At 39.6% G+C, this 17,367-nt stretch overlaps 1 protein-coding gene across 1 annotated transcript in view; it reads left to right on the top strand.

Annotated features, from left to right (window-relative positions):
- Positions 1–2,025: 2,025 nt before the first annotated feature.
- The window catches only part of ECHDC3 (enoyl-CoA hydratase domain containing 3), a 42,819-nt gene continuing 27,477 nt past the window's right edge, over positions 2,026–17,367 (top strand). Inside the window, exons 1-3 of the mRNA XM_027838500.1 lie at positions 2,026–2,258; positions 9,201–9,322; positions 11,202–11,299. Of these exons, the coding sequence (XP_027694301.1) occupies positions 2,089–2,258; positions 9,201–9,322; positions 11,202–11,299 (390 nt within the window). The 5' untranslated portion in view covers positions 2,026–2,088. The remainder of the gene's footprint in view (positions 2,259–9,200; positions 9,323–11,201; positions 11,300–17,367) is intronic.

Raw genomic sequence — 17,367 nt, 5'->3', positions numbered from 1 at the left:
ATTGTGACCCAGGGGAGGTGACTTAACCTTTTTGGGTTAAGTCACCTGCCCAGGCCTCCTCAGCTTCAGTTTCCTCATCTGTAAAATAAAATAATTAGTCTCAATGACCTCCAGCTCTAAGTCTATTATCCTATGGTACTGAAGTACTTTCAGCTGTATCATTGCAACCACATTGCTGTATCTGGATGTGTTTAGTTTAAAATGTACATAATTGTTTCTTTAAAAATTATATCTGCATAACTATTTGATCATACCTAAACCTAGAATTTTAATCACATCATTCTTCATATTCTGTTGCACTTTATACAATAAATGATCATTAATGACTATAACAACATAACCTGAAAAAAGGAAAAACAAGAAAACTTTCTTAAATGAGAAAGAAGCAATAAGGTATGGTTATCTTAAACTATATTCCAACTTTGTCCTTTCTTTCTTAGATACTTTCTTTCCCTGACTAAAAGGTTCTCATTTCACTAAATATACAACAAGCATTTATATGCTAGATACTGTACTAAGTGCTGGGCAGAGGAAACCAAAATTAATAGCCAATGCTTTTAAAGATCTCACATTCTAATGGACTTCAGTTAATACCTTTAGTAGGCTTTCCTAGTGCACTTCCAATGTCTTTCCAATTACAGGGAGATTATCCACATTTCTATGAACTGTTGAAAAATGCCAGTGGCCTCAGACCGTTGGAGATTATAGAATCCTATACTTTTGTTATGTGACTTCCTCAGGGTCACACAGCTAGCAAGTGTCTGAGGTAATATTTGAACTCAGGTCTGTCTGACTCCAGGCCCTTACTATATAATCATAATGACAAACTTGGCCATGAAACAGACGAGAAAAGGCACCTCCTTCCCTTCTTTATAGGGGAAGAGGATTCTGGATGTAGAAGACTAAATATACTCTCAGACCAGATTGATGTGCTGGTTGGTTTTGCTGAACTACTTTTCCCTTCCTTTTTAATTCTTTTGTTACAAGGGATGGCTTTTCAGATAAAGGAAAAGGAAGGCATAACTTTCGGAAATTAAAGGGATATTAAAACAATATCAATAAAAAATTTCGACTTTCTATGTGCTAAAAGTTTAAATTTCATTCACTGACCCAGCCATCCAGACATTCTTTCGTTTGTTCATTTAACAATATTAAAACCGTCTTGGGGATGATAAATCCTCTTTAGAATTTAAGCTCTTTAAGAGTAAAGACACATGCACACAACGCTTTATATCAGACAGTGACCTTGGAGACTCAAGAGCATTCAAAATAAATCAACGAAGATAAATTTGTACCAAGCTTCTGCAGTGTGCCTGTTACTAAGCCAGACCGATTCAACCTTCTCTGGGGTACATCTGTTGGCACCCACAAGGCTTTCAAACTAAGTGAATGTGAGAAAAATAAAATGTTGTTCTATTTGTGCTATATTTTCACATGTAGACGACCTTGGAGCTACCGCAGGGTGGATTTTGCGGTGGGTGAGAAGAGAACAATTTTGTAGGGCCCGGTGGGTGTCCATACCTCAGTTCCATTTACTCACTGATGATTTTTCTCTCTCACTCAGATCAGTGCTTGGCTTGCTGGAATTGCAATCCTCAGGCAATCACTTTGTTACTCAGAAAGAAGAGGGGCGGGGTTGGGAGGGAGATGCAACCAATATGCACCCCATCCCCCCCAAACAATCCAAGCCAAACCAAACATCGACCACAAATCAGACAGAAACTACCAGATTTAAGATCTGGTTCCCTTTTTTTTTTTCCCTCTCGCTCTCGTTTGGTTGGGGGAGGAGTGGTGCCCTAGGCACAGGGAGACCGAGAAACATCAGGCAAATAGACTTTCTTTTGCGGTGCCCGGGGGTCGAGAGGAAGGCCGTTAGGGGCGCACCGCTCCTTCCCGGCCCATCTAGCCTGGGCGGAGAGAGCGCCGGCCCTTTAGGCCTCCCCCAGGTCTTGCTCGCAGGCTGTCGCCCGGGGGTTAGAGGCCGTCCCTGCCCCCTGGCACCGCTGCAGAGAGGATCTGGTCGCCTAGGCGTCAGCAGCGAGCCCAGCTGGTCTACACGCCTCTCCCGCCGCCGTGCTCTCCAGTTCAATGGCCGCCGCTATTGGCCTGCTAGCCGCTGGGGCCCGAGGGCCCAGCCGCCTCCTGCGCTGCGGGCGGGCTCTGCTCGCCTCCAGCACCTGCAGCCGCGGAGCGGCCGGGGCCAGGCAGCCTCAGACCGAACAGCAGCTCACCGTCTGCCGGCAGCTGGATGGCATCAGGTCAGGCTCCGCGGGGCCCGCACAGAGCCTTTCCCCAGACAGTCCCTAGCTTTCATTGGTGTCCTGGGCACAAAGGCGGTCGCAGGGAGCAGCTACCTCTGGGCACCAGGAGTTTATGCGTTCTCGTTTGGGTGGGGGCCTCTAGGAGCTCTTTGCCCCCTACCACAGAAGGCTGGGCGGCAGAGTGGGCCAAAGGCCAGATAAGATAGGGTGGGGGAGGGGGAAGACACAAAAAGAGGCGAGCTTTGCTAGAAGGGTTGTTGAGCCTAGGGTTCCTCATTCAATTCACTCCATTTCCGGAATGGAAATGGGGCAACTGTGATAATAATATACGTAAAGAGATTTGCAAACCTCAAAAAAAAAAAGTATATAAACATTAGCCATTATCATTATTATTTGCCCCCACCAATATATCCTGGGGGCTACACATTTAGGCATCTGTCTAGCCCATGGTGTGTAATGGCTTTGGCAAGTACTATCTAGAGAGCTGGAAGGGAAGTTTAAGGAGGCAGTTTTCACCCATTCACTGCCTCCCGCGCAGGAGAGGCCTTGAACTTTTTTTGTTACATGCTAGAGGGATTTAAGGGAGGGCGGTTCAGTTAGTCCCAAATACCTCGAATATCTATGGCCACATTTAAAAAAAAAAAGAAAAGAAAACACATACCAAAAAAACAAACCAAAACAAAATCTAGACCTTACTAGTAGGTGCTTCCTGGCCCATTTAAGCAACTATGGAAGTGCTCTCAGAGGGAGGCCTGTGACTTTTCAGGAAGTCCTTCAAAACAATGTTACTTGTGTCAAACAGCTTGGTACAGTGTGTTCAGTAGTATCAACAGATCAATGTCGGGTGTATGCCCTTTACCAAGGATACATTCCCTGTGTGGTGGTAATTAACAGGATAGAATACATACAGAATAGAACTCAATTCTTGTCCCCTTCACCTCCTACCCCATAACCCTTTTAAAGAACTCTTTTCCTTTAAGGAGCTTACAGGTACACCTTTGCACCAGCACATAATAAACACACCAGTCAGTCAGCCAACAAGCATTTATTAAAACCTACCATGTGCCAGGCACTGTGCTAAGCATTGAGGATACAAAGAAAAGGGAAGGAAAGACCAGTCCCTACTCCCAAGAAGGAGCTAGGTGGTGCAGTGGATAGAACACCAGGCTTAGAATCAGGAAGAGCTGAGTTCAGATCTGTTTTCAGACATTTACTATGTGACTCTAGGAAAGTCACATAAACCTGTTTGCTTCTGTTTTCCTCATCTGTAAAATGAGCTGGAGAAGGAAAGGGCAAACCACTCCAGTGTCTTTGCCAAGAAAACCCCAGATGAGGTCATGAAGAGTTAGACAAGACTGAAAACAACTAAACAACTAAACAATAACTCTCAGGGGCCAGAAGTGTAATAGGGAATAAAACATTAAAACAACTATGCACAAACAAGATACATGATAAATTGGAGATTATTTCTAGGGAAAGGCATTAATGAGATTGGCAAAGCCATCTTGAAGAAGGTGGGATTTTAGAATCTTGAAAAAAGTCCTTCCTCCCAAACATGCCCCTTTGCCCAATTAGTCAGGGTTCCCCAATCTTCCCAGTATTGGGGACACCAGGATGTGGTTCACTAACCAAGATATTTATCTCAACAGAAATGGTTGCATGTAATTCCTTTAAAAGGCACAAAATCTGAGGAACTAATATGTAATGTAAAAGGGAATGGATTTTAACTCCTCCACGCAGAATATCTCTACTCCCTCTGTGTATTCAATAGTTTGAATCCCTGCCATACTTACAAAAGATCATAAGCTTGATTCCTGGTATGGCATCTGGGTGGCAACAAAATGATTGGGTCAAAGGCTGTAACCCTGGGAGACCCACAAATGGACTGGAACATTTTTCTCTTCCATTATACAACTTGTACATCATAAAAAAAAAATCTAGTTTCCTATATAGAAACTCAGTCCCCAACCACATCACTAGAATGTATGTGTCTGTTCCTAGCAACCAGGTCTGCGCACCATGGGAGTAACACCCCATGTGTACTTGCCTTCCTTTTGGCAATATACCAGTTAAGGTATTTTGTGAATCTATGGAAGTGTTGTCACTGGTTTCACCATGTTTTCTACTAATGTATTGGATTGTAATTTATTGATTGTGGCTTTAGGATTGTCAAGTGTTTTCGACTGCATGTTTTAAAGGAGAAGTTGCATAATAGAAAAATGAAGGCCAGAGTAATTTTCATTTATAAGAAAGCAGTAGGAAGTATAGAAGGAGACCTTTCCTGGTCTCTCTCTCTCTCTCTCTCTCTCTCTCTCACACACACACACACACACACACACACACAGTACTTTCCTTCTGAGATTACCTCCCATTTACACTGTATACATTTTGTGTGTATGTATATTGTATATATGTACATAGTTGTTGGTATGTTGTCTTCTCTAATTATTATGTGAGCTCCCTTAGACCAGGGACTGTATTTGTGCCTTTCTTTGTTCCCCTAATGCTTAGCACAGTGCCTGGCACACAGTAAGTGCTTAATAAATGATGACTGACTGATGAACTCAAAAGCTCTGGATTTGGAGTCCAGGAGAGACTTGGGTGAGAATCCTGACTCTGACAGCTATGTGAACATAGACAATTCATTTAACCTCTTGTCCTCAGTGTTTACATCTGTAAAGAGGGAGACTAATGTAGCACTTACTTCATAGGTTTTCATGAGGATTAAAGGAGAATTATGTGTGGAAAACATTTTGCAAAGGCTTGCAGCACAGGGCCTGACACATAGCACGTTGTAAAAGTTTATTGATTGATTATAGAAATGTTATCTATAATAATAATGGGCATCTAAGTGGTACTGTGCATAGAGTGCTGGGCCTGGAGTCAGGAAGATTTAACTTCCTGAGCTCAAATCTGGTCTCTGACACATAACTAGCTATGTGACCCTGGGCAAGTCACTTAACCCTGTTTGCCTCAGTTTCCTCATCTGTAAAATGAGCTAGAGAGAGAAATGTTGCTATATCTTTGCCAAGAAAACTCCAGATGGCATCAGGAAAAGTTGGACACCACTAAACAATAAAAATAATGATGATGATGATGATGGTTAATAAATATAGTAGATAAATCAGAATTCCATTCATTTGGGAAGACATTATTAGTAGCTATTTTTTAATATTAATGTTTTGTTTATTTCCTCTTAATTTTTGGAAACTGTTGAGCACGCATCCAATAAGAAACACTACAAGCAATAAGCTAAATATATATATGTATATATATACATATATATGTAAATCAATAAACACTTTTTTCACTGAATATTTTCAAAAGAATGAAAAGACTTGGTCAAGAACTGAAGAAGAGGCAGCCATTGTACCTGTTAACTTCCAGCCACTACAACACTTAATCTCTCTCACTTTTGTTTCTTTATGAAATTTAAATAGGTGTTGATGAGGAGGGTTATACTAGTTGATTTCTGAGGTGTGGTCCAGCCCTAAGCCTCTATGATGCTATAAACCATTAAAATCTAATCACCATGTTTGGAATAACTTAGTTTAAAAAAAAAACTAACAAAAAGCAGGGTCCGCTAGGTGGCGCTGGTCCTGAAGTCAAGAAGACCTGAGTTTAAATCCAGCCTCAGACACTTGACACTTACTAGCTGTGTGACCCTGGGCAAGTCACTTAAGCCTAGCCAAAAACAAACAACACAATGCCTAAGTAGTCACAAAAACTAGTTTGTTATTCCTAAGTCAACAAGTATTCTTCGTTGTCGTTTAGTCGTTTTTTAGTTGTGTCCAACTCTTCAGGGTTTTCTTGGCAAAGATACTAGAGGAGTTTGTCATTTCCCTCTCCAGCTTATTTTACAGATATGGAAACTTATCTGTAATGAGGCAAACAGGGTTAAGTGACCTGCCCAGGGTCACACAGCTAGTAAGTATCTAAGGCCAGATCTGAACTCAGGAAGCTGAGTCTTCCTGACTCCAGGCCTGGCGCTCTATTTACTGAGCCACCTAAGTATTCCTTAATGTAAGTAAGGTGAATTTTAATGTGTGTAAGGAGGATTTTGTTATTCTTTTTAGATAATAGGGCCAGGATCCTAGATAATATTTCCCACGAATTATGGTTGAAAACATCTCCACCACACTTGCATGGTGAGATATAGGGATGACATAATGTTTGCCTGTGCTGTGCTAGGTCATGATGATATTGCTAAAGTTAACCTGTGAGCTTAATGTTGGCAAGATGCATTCTTTGTCTGTTGCCCTATAAAGCAAGTGAGCACTGGTCAGTGAGCGGGGGAACCCATTTTGGGATTTGGCTAATGTGTAGAGGAATGCATGTACCTGCCTTGATTGGCCCCCATCGAGGTTTGGGGGGGATCTGTGTGCTTGCCTTAACTGGCCCCCATTGAGGTTTGAGGGAATTTAGGGGAGTACACAAGTTGTGCTTGTCTCGATTGACCCCATTGACCCCATCTAGACAGAGGGATAGTTGCCCCCCCTTCACGCCAACCCCTTCGAGCAGGGTTGTTAGGGAATACTGTAGGAGTTGGTGCTCCCATTATCAGCAAACTCTTTTGAGAAGACTAGACTAGAATAAAATAAACTTATTTAACCCCTTCGAAACTGTCTTCCTATCTGACCGGATCAAAAGTGAACCTGTGCTAAAACACCTATTAGTGTTAGGAGCCCTCCTGTGTTCTCCTGCCCAACAGAAGGTGTTACCTGCGAAACACTTAAGTACCTACAGTGTGGTCAGTACTGATTTCTAAGCTCTACATGATTTTAGACAAAATAGTAAACCACTGTTTGTCAGTTTCCTTTCTTCTTGTAAGATGGAAATATCAGCCCTCTTTTGATAATGCTACTTCAACCACATAAGACTTCTTAACTTCAACATGAATGTGAGAAAACTGGGAGATGATAAACCAAGAACAATCATGCTATCTATACTATAAATGACTAAAGTAACGTACAATGCTCTTTTTTTGTCTCTTGCATGGCTTTCAGAATTCAGGTGAAAGTGGCAACTAACAGAAAGCAGAGTTTTCTTCTATATGTAACAGGTTTTCTCCAGCAGTCACTGAGATAGATAGGCCTTTTCCCTATCCTGGTTCCTGGTAATAAAGAACTTTACAGGCTTCATTGGAACAGAAGTTTCCTCTTACGAACAGTGCCATCGAGACTGCCTCCATATTGATCATCTGCTAAATACTACAGAATTTCATGCCTTACTCTTTAAAAAAAAAAAAAAAAGACCAGACTCTAGTCCAGAACAGGCTGAGAGTTAAAATAATTCACCAGCCAAAATGCTAGTAGGACAGGCATTTATAGTTACTACCAGCTAGGCTCTAGAGTGCTTGGAATCTCCTGGGTGGGAAGGGGTGGGGTGGGGGTGGGGAGGAGGTTACTGCAGCATTGTGCCTATTATACGAGTTTTAGGGGACTTGGATCCTTTCCAAAATTTTGCTTTGAACCTTGAAATTTACTTTAAGCTTATCCCTTTGACAGGGTAGTAGCCTTTATGATGTTCCCTGAAGCAAGAGTACTTTTCCCCCCAATGGAAATGTTTATAAGCAGCATCATGATACAGTGGAGGAAAGTGCTGGATTTGGAGACAGAGGACTGGAGGTCAAATGCTATTTCTGCCATTGGGGGGAAAAAAACAGTTTAGCTCTCTGGGTTTCATTTTCTTTACTTTTAAAATAAGGGAGTTGTACTAGATGACCCTTGAGATCCCTTTCCGTTCTAAGCTTGTAATCCTATGGCAGTTCTCTTGGCTCTCCCAAATAGAAATTTTGAGCTGAACTAGCTTAACACACACAGCAACTTTTATACTTGTAAGTAAATAATGTTTATGGAAAACAAAAGAATGAACATCGAATGCGTTTGAAGAGAACCACAAAATTGAAATGACATCCTGGAACTACCCAAGAATCATTATTATTCTGATTGAACTGGGATTAATTCAGTCACCAATTGGGACCATAGCAAGGGATGTTATTTATGGAGGGACCAAATTGCCCTACATTGCAGTGAGGAATATGAAATCCATCAAAGAAAGGAAAAAGTAGTAATAAAAAAAGCTAGGTGGAGAGTGACAGGAGGCCCATGTCAAATATAAAACAGTGAAATTGCATTTGACTCGTTGCTGATTTCTGTCCTGTTTTTATGACAGTGATAATAATCCATTTCTACATATAGACAACAGGATGATGATCAACTTTATTAGAGTCAGCACATAGGGTATCATGAAACAGTGATCAGGCAACTTTGTGTGTACAAAGGCATTTTGTAAGATGGTTTTATCTCTGAATATAAATTTTGTCCTTTTGTTCTCACACATTAGCAGAATTCTGCTGAATTATAGGACTTTATGAAAAGGGAGATGAGAAATGCTGTCACATAGACATCCTGACAAACGTGCCAGTTTCTGTTTTCCCCTAGAATGGGTGATAGGAGCTCAGGGGAGGGAGAGGAGGAGTAGTGGTCATATTTGACTCTTTTCCTAACCTAATTCTGAAAAAAACAGCTGGAAGGAATCAGGTGAAGTAGCTGCTGTTTTGTCAGATTCTTTCTGGCTCCTGCCGCTGTCATGCAAAACTTGGAGCTTGTCAGCAGAGGACAATGATTTTGAAACTACTGTGCCTTGTCCTTTCCATGGAGGTGACAGTAATGTTTCTGACAGGAAGCCCAGAGAAAAAGAGAAACAAATCAAGAGAGGCAGATAAACCCAACCCTACCTTTCAAGTATTCTTTTCCTTGTTTTGTCTTGAGTTGTGGCTCCAGCAAGTTGACAGCTACTGTAAATTGCAGAAACTAAGCAGTACCGTATTAGTTTTTTTCCTTTAAAAAAAAATTCCCAAATTAGAAAGGAAATTGGAGGGGTTCTAACTTGTTTTGAAGGATACATGACCTAGTAATTATAAAATGTTCTTCACAGGACCATTATCTTGAATAATCCAAAGAGAAGAAATGCTCTGTCATTACGTATGCTGAAATCTCTCCAAAATGACATTCTCCATGAAGCTGAAAGCAAAGATCTAAGAGTCATTATCATTTCAGGTATTTTCTTAATAATAAGAGTTTGGTCTTGAGAGTATATTTACCTATCCCAGTGCTCTACTTGTTTCAGGAAAGATTTATCTCACTTTGGAAGTTAACCTGGCAATTCTCTCATATTTAGATGGAGAATTTTTAAATGCTGTTTTCTAGATGTGCAAAATGGTAATGTGATTGGGACATTGGCAAAATTGCTATCCTGTGGTATAGATTACAGCATCATTAATAATGAGCGTTGATCAATAAGAACATTTCTTTTCCTTCTTCTTAGTGTTGGATGGTGTACATTGCCAGTTTCAGTAATAATGATCTCCTACTCAAATTTCAATAGTTGGTTCTTGGGCACCTTCGAAAATTCCATTCATTTCTCCCATTGCCTCTGCAAAAAAAAAAAAAAATGCTTTTTTTGGATGACTTTTTGTATACCCTAAGTTTTGTTTTGTATCAACAGTTAGCCACCAATCTTTATTTGAAGAATGCTAAGTAACTAGGGGATTTGTTTGGCATGGTATTGTTAGTGGTGGAAAGAGAATTTGCCATTGGAACTAGGTTCTCTCATCCTAGCTTTGTCACTTAGAGCAATTCACCCCAAAACTCTGATACATCAGATGGCTTGCTGTCTTGGGAAAGGGGGTGGGAGGTAGGGAGGGAGGAAAATATTTGGAACTCAAAATCTTATAAAAGTGAATGTTGCAAATCGTCTTTACGTGTAATTGGAAAAAAAAATACTATTAAGTGGGAAAACAAAAAAAAAACACACCAAAAAGACTCTGATATAAATGTTTAAGCACTATATAAATGTGAGTCATGGTCGCCTGCCAAGTGGTCATGATGCATAGGCCACCTACCTCAACTGAAAAATGAATTGGGTTAGATGACCATTAATGTACCTTCCCGCTTTAACGTTCTATGCTTCTCACTTTAATAATAATAATAATTTATATTGATATATTTATATAATGCTTTTATAAATATAAAGTACTTGTCTCATTCTATAGTCATGAAGATCCTATGAGGTTAGTAAAGCAGTGTTTTGTTGTTGTTGTCATTTTTATCCCCATTTTATAAATGAAAAACCAGAGACCCAAAAAGGTTGGCTAACTTAACCAAGGTTATGTAGCTAATAATAAGTGGAAGTCAGAACTTGGGTCTAGATCTTCTGACTCTGAGCCTTAAGCTCATTCTACTCTACCTCACTGGCCATCTTTGTTGCTGGCCACTTGTCTGTGTCCAGGGTCTCCATACAGCAGTCCTGTTAAAGGCACAGTAGTTTTCAGTGGAATTTCTTTTTAGTGACCTAATGCTTACGGATCCATTTGTGCCTGGGAGTCTAATCGTGAAAGACTTGAGTTATAAATCCAGAACTTGGAGAATGAATTTTCATTTTCCCTTTTTTAATTGCATATCTTCATCAGTTTCCCATTTTGATTTTGTTCACAATGTTACTTTTAATTATCATTTTGTTTTTATTCAGTTGTGTCTGACTCTTTGTGATCCCATGGACCATACTGTCTGTGAAATTTTCTTGGCAAAGATACTGGACTAATCTGCCATTTCCTTTTGCAGTGGATTAAGGAAAACAGAGGTAAAGTGACTTGCCTAGGGTTAGATAGCTACTAAGTGTCTGAGGCCACATTTGAACTCAAGTCTTCCTGATTCCAGGCTCCAGCCACTGAACCACCTAATTGCCTCCTTCAGTTATCATAGTGTAACATCAAATATACCTGTTCAAGCCATCAGATGTCAGAATGAATTGGGTCCCAAGGCTCTACAAATGTCTTTAGGTTGATGTCAAAAGGTAGAAATAGGACTGAATTTCCTAGGACTGGCTTTTATGTTTCTCTCTCTCTTTTTTTTTTCCTTTGGACTTTTTTTTTCCCAGCTGAAGGGCCTGTATTTTCCTCTGGCCATGATTTAAAGGAATTAACTGATGAGCAAAGCCAGGATTACCATGCGGAAGTATTTCAGACATGTTCTGAGGTGAGGTAACCAGCATTGCAAACTTGGAAATAATCATGGCAATTTATCTCCTAGCTTAATTGTATAGATCCAGATCTTGCCTTTCTCCCTGGTGGCTCATGGCATTTTATAAACATGTTGATACTCATCCTGACATCAGTGTGAATAGAGGGTCAGTAGAGCTCTCCCCATTCCATAAAATAGAGAACTGATGGCACTTAGTCATGGATCATCTTGCCTGTAGTCTCCCAGTAAGTTTGTGATAGAATGAGGAGCAGCATTAGATCTTCTGTATTCAGGCTGGTACCAAAGAAAGGTCACTGAACTGGATCTAATCTCCTCCAACTACTAGTGCCTGTCCCTTAACTTGGGTTGTATTAACTTGGTATGTATTTTCTTTAAACTTATGCAGGTACATATTGTCTCTCTGATAGAATGTAATCTACTTAAAGTCAGGGACATTTTCCTTTTTGTTTTTGTTTCTCCAGAGCTTAGCATAATGTTTGCACATAGCAAGCATTTAATAAATTCTTGTCCAGTGATTGATTAGTTGACTGAAGTCAGGAGATAGAGGTTCTAATCCTGATTCTGCCACTAATTTTCTGTATTACCATAAACAACTCATTTAACTGATCTGGATCTTGGTCCTCTTATCTGTATAATTCAGGGGTTAGACTTAATGATTCTGTACTTCCTCCCAGCTCTGAAAGTATACTAGTGTAACTCTTTGCTTCTGGGAACCATAGAGGATAACAAGGTTTGTTTTGACCAAGATATTTTTTTCCACACCAGGACTGCTAATGATGGGGAACATAGTATTTCTTTTTTTTTTTTCTTCAAGAAATTGAGGGGACAAGTGATTTTCTTGGAGTTACGTGGCAAGATAGAAGCAAAGTCAGATAGAGAACCCAGCTCTCTGTAGATACTTTGCCCTTTTGTCTAGTCTTGAGGCTGTCTCAGTGTGCATGACTAACATAGAAAACCATTGAAGGCTTTATAGTAGGAAAGGAGGGGCAGGTCCTTGTTGTTGCTTTGACCTTCAAGAACTTATATCTCTGAGACTTCTTCCTGTTCTATTTGAAGTACAGTCCCCATTCAAGGGCAAGGATTAAGACTCAGAACTCTATGGCCTAGACTTGAAGTAATGGGGCCAATCATTGAAACTATGCCCAGTGGTCTCAAACTCAAATGGAAACAGATCCCTGCAGCTGAATATTAAGTTAGAAAATGACAAATTAACATTATCTATGTTGTATTATATTTTTGTTTATTTTGTTAAACATTTCCCAATTACTTTTTTTTCTAGCGAGGCAGTGGGGTTATGTGACTTGCCCAGGGTCACACAGCTAGTAAGTGTCAAGTGTCTGAGGTCAGGTTTGAACTCAGATACTCCTCACTCCAGGGCTGGTACTCTATCCACTGTGCCACCTAGCTGTACCACCCAATGATATTTTAATGAGTTTGACATCTCTGCCTTGGACAGTTGCCTTCTCCCCACTTGTCTCTCCCAACCGGATTTCTCCAATCTACTGGGGACTGAAGTACCTAGTATTTATTCTGAGTTTGTTTGTTTACCTGATTTATATTCCCTAAGCTGTTTATTTGTATTCTGTAAGTTGTTTATAATGGGGGAGTTGCTTAAAAAACACCCCCTCAGGAAAACAAAGCTAAGAGGTTGTTATCTTTTATTACAGGATAATGTTCTCTTCCCAAAGAGGAATCATGGTATATAGCACAGGGGTTCTTACCTTTTTTGTGTCATGGATCACTTTGACAGTCAATGAAACCTATGAACCCCTTCTCAGAATAATATTGAAATACAGTTATCAAAATTTTTTTTTAAGTTCACAGGCCTCAGGTTAAGAACTCCTGGTGTTAGATAAAGTTAGAATCAGGGTTCAAAATCTCACCTTGGTCACTAACTCTGTTGATTGCTGGGCAAGTCACTTAACCGCTCTCTGTCTCAGTTTTCTATTCTGTAAAATGAGGGGATTGGACTTAATGACCTCTTAGCCATTGGCTCTAAATCCATGACCCATGACATACATGAGATAAGATCTAAAACAGGCCTTCCAGAGAAGGGGAATAAAATCATTCACTCTCCTTCAGAGGGTTAAAGCCCACATCTCAATACACATCTTCTGACCCCTGGGTAGGCAGGTTACAAATAACTTGACAGCTTAGCAGAGAGTGCTTGCCTCACAGAAAAGATGCTGTTCATAAACACACACCTGGACCCATTGCAATAGAATGGGAGAAGGAACATATTGATTCCTTTAATACCATTTCTGAGGAAATCAAATTGTCTTGGATGAATATGTGCACCATGAACTTGTGCAAGATTTCAATTTCCAAATGTAATCAACAGGCAGATTGGAACAGAATGAGTTAGATATTTCATTGTTCAGTTCATGCATGAGAAAATTTGATTTTTGAGAGGAAGACATAGGAGGTGTCTGAATTTACTCAGCCTCTAACAAATATAGCAACTTTGGGACAAACAACAAATGTTGCATGAGAGTTAAGATAATTATTTACAGCACAGGGTGGGAAGAGGAACTTGAGTTAATTCAAGAATGATAAGTGTGGTCATTTGAAAAGCAGAGATAATAATTGATGGGGCTGTTACACACTTTGGCCCTTTATCAAAGAGGCCTCTTCTGTATTTCTGTGTTTTCTTTCTTTTCACGTTTAAGGACTGAAATGGAGGTCCAAGTAACAGCCTGTCCCTTTCCTTTCACAAATAAGATAAGGCTGTGATTATGCCTGCAGCCCCTAGGCTTAAGCTCCTTCTCAAATACAGCTTCAGCTTTGCTGGTGCTGGGTTTGTGTATTAACCAGGCCTCTTGTTTCTTCTCCCTCTGGCTGCCCAGTTTCGAGTGCTTCACCTTTCCTTTGTTTCCCTAAAGATGATAGGCAGGCAGAGAGATCAGATGGGATGCTAAACAGACAGTTGCCCTAGTAGTGACTTGCTTTCATTTGCTTGCCAAAGGACCAAAGCTCAATATTAGGATACATTTCTTTTATGATATATTAATTTCAATTGTTCTTATTACCCCATCCAGTATTCTAGCAGTAATACTCTTGGGTCCTTCCTACCCCAGCTCTGTGACTCTATCAATAGATATCATTGTGATATTACAGCCTCATGAGTCTAGTGGAAAGAAATTAAATTAGATTATTAGAAAATGAGATACTCATTTTTAATAAATTCTAACAAATGTAGGATTTTCCATGAATAAGAAAATTGACCTTAAAAAATAAATTATTTGAGGCAATCTCTTGAAATTAAATGAAGACTGCTTTTGTGGTACAGGCAAGGCACATTGGTTTTTCAGTCAAAACACCTGGGCTCAAACCTCAGCTCTGCTAAATATCCCCTATGTGACCTTTAGGAAGACACCTAATCTCACAGGGCCTTGATTTCCTTATCTGAAAAATGAAGAGTTTAGGCTAAATTGATTGTCTGTGGAGTTCTTTCAATCTCTAAATTTTTGTGCCTATAATCTTTTGGATTGTCCTTTCATAGGAAAGAAGTCCAAATTTTGTTCCAAGTATTTGTCTTAAAGTCTATAAAATGACAAATTATCCTGCAATTTCTTAACAAATAATCCTATAATAAGAGTAACACTATCTATGACGTTGCAGAAAAATTTAAACTCTTCTTGCTCCCTGGAAACAAAACCTATTCAAAAGGAGCCAGTTAGTTAAAATGGAGAGCAAACAGAGTAGCATTATATATTAAGATACAGTAATAATAATGATAATAATAGCTAACATTTATATAGCGATTTAAAATTTACAAAGCATATACAAATACTGTCTCCTGTCTCCTCACATTAACTTTGAGAAGTTCCATTATCTTCATTTTACAGATGAAGGAACTGAGGCATAGCAAGTTTCCCCAGGGTCATGCAGCAGCTAGTATCTGAGGCAAGATTTTAACTTAGGTCTTGCTGACTCCGAGTTCAGCAGTCTATTCACTGCACCACATTGCTGCCATGTATATACTCATATGAGGAAATTACTCATATGAGGAAATCCAGAAACCAGAGCAGGGAAAGCATGGTGGAAAGCACTGGATAAAATTCAATTGAGGGACAAACAGATATGATTTTGTCATCAGAGTATCCTACAGAGCACCTGTCTGAAAGAGGAAATAAACAAGGCATGCAGGAAACAGAGCATAAACCTGGTGCTGGGAAATGACAGTAATTAATGATAGGAGACTTTAATTGCCTAAGCATTTGATAGATCTCTCTCTGCCAAAAGTATTTAATGCTAGTGTAATATACTAATAGTTTCTTAACTCACCTTAATAATATCGTATTTACTTTCAAAAAGTGGAGGAACCAACAAAGGGAAATTTTACTCTAAATATAATTCTCACATAAAAGGAGGAACTGGTTGCTGGGTAGTAATGATGAGAATCTTAATGGAAAGTCGCTGTTCCATTTTAGAATCTGTTTTTTAAAAAAAGAGAGAACCCTACCCCCTGCATAAAGCTAGGAGGTCTACAAATGTCCATTGAACATGTTTTCAGGCTTTTTCTATCAGTTATGCTGCATTTTTTCTTTTTCTTTTTTTGACTATGTGTTTTATGGGGTGGCTCTGGGTGGGGAGGGATTCTGGGGAAAACTTGTGAAGTAGAAAAAGAACACACATCAATAAAAACTTATTTTTTAAAAAAGGGGAAGGAGAAAAGTAAGGCAGAGTGTAACATGCACACTCGATTTGGGAAGCAGACTTTAGAGGATTCAGAGAAAGAAAAGGTAGGATCCTATGAACTAAAACTCTAGAGGGGAAATCTACTTAGAAGAAGTGAGAAGTTCTCAAGAATGGTATTCTGAAGACACAAAGAAAACCAGTTTTGAGAAGCAGGATAAGTGAGATAGAGAAAGAAAGCACCAAGCTACCTTTGGGGGGTTCAACTCCCTAGGCCCAGAAGAATTAAATGCCAAAATATTGAAACAACTGGCTGATATAATTGCCAGGTCCATGTCAGGGATCTCTGAAAGATCCTGCAGAATGAAAGGGGCTGCCAGACTGGAGAAGGGCAAATATCTCAATTGTTTTTTTAAAAAGAAAGAAGTAGCACATTATAAGATAGAGAGTTATACTTCAATTCCTGCCAAAATTCTCAACCACATAATTCAAGGTATGATAAATAAACACCTAGAAAAGGAAAGAGTGGATTCAAAGAGCTAAAAGACTTGACAGGGTTAATAAACTACATCAGGTAACTGCTGTAGATCTAGTTTACTGAAATCTTGGTGAAATACTTGACAAAGTTTCATACCTTTTTAGTGCATGAGATGGGGATATTTGGGCTGCACAATAGTGTAGTTAGGTAGATTCAGAACTGGTTAATTAGCTGGACCTAGTGGTCTATGTCAACTCGGGAGGTGTCTCTAGTGAAGGGCCCTAGGAATCTTTGCTTTTAAGCATTTTTATTAATTACTTAATAAATGGGCAGCTAGGTAGTATGGTGGATAGAGTGCTTTCCTTAGAATCAGGAGTTCAAATCTGATTTTAGACTCTTACTAGCTGTGTGACCCTGGGCAAGTCACTTAACCTTGTTTGCCTCAGTTTCCTCATCTGTACCATAAGCTAGAGAAGGGAATGGCAAACCACTCTAGTAATTTTGCCAAGAAAACCCCCAAATGGGGTCACAGAAAGTCATAGATGACTGAAAAATGACTTAACACACATTAATTACTTGGATGAAGGTATAAATGGCATATTTACCAAATTTGAAGATACCATAAAACTAACTAACATATTGGATGACCGAGTCAGGACAGAGTCAAAACAATCTCAACAGGCTACTTACACTTGAATTGAAATAATTGACTTAACAAGTATAAGATGGGCAGACATGGCTGGATAAGTTTGTCTGGGAAAAAAAAATCTGGGTACTTTAGTGGACTGCAAGATCAATATGAAACAACAATCAGATGTGACAGCCAAAAAAAGCTAATGCCGTCTTGGACTTCAGTAAGAGAAGCATAGCAAGGGAACTATCACCAGGTATACTGGGGTTAATTCTTACTAGTTCATGAAAACAAGTTGTTAACTTATCAGTATGA

Source organism: Vombatus ursinus, unplaced genomic scaffold, assembly GCF_900497805.2.
Source record: "Vombatus ursinus unplaced genomic scaffold, bare-nosed wombat genome assembly UNPS02014830.1, whole genome shotgun sequence".
In the NCBI taxonomy this organism is placed as follows: Eukaryota; Metazoa; Chordata; class Mammalia; order Diprotodontia; family Vombatidae; genus Vombatus; species Vombatus ursinus.
This window is presented reverse-complemented; position numbering and strand designations above follow the sequence as displayed.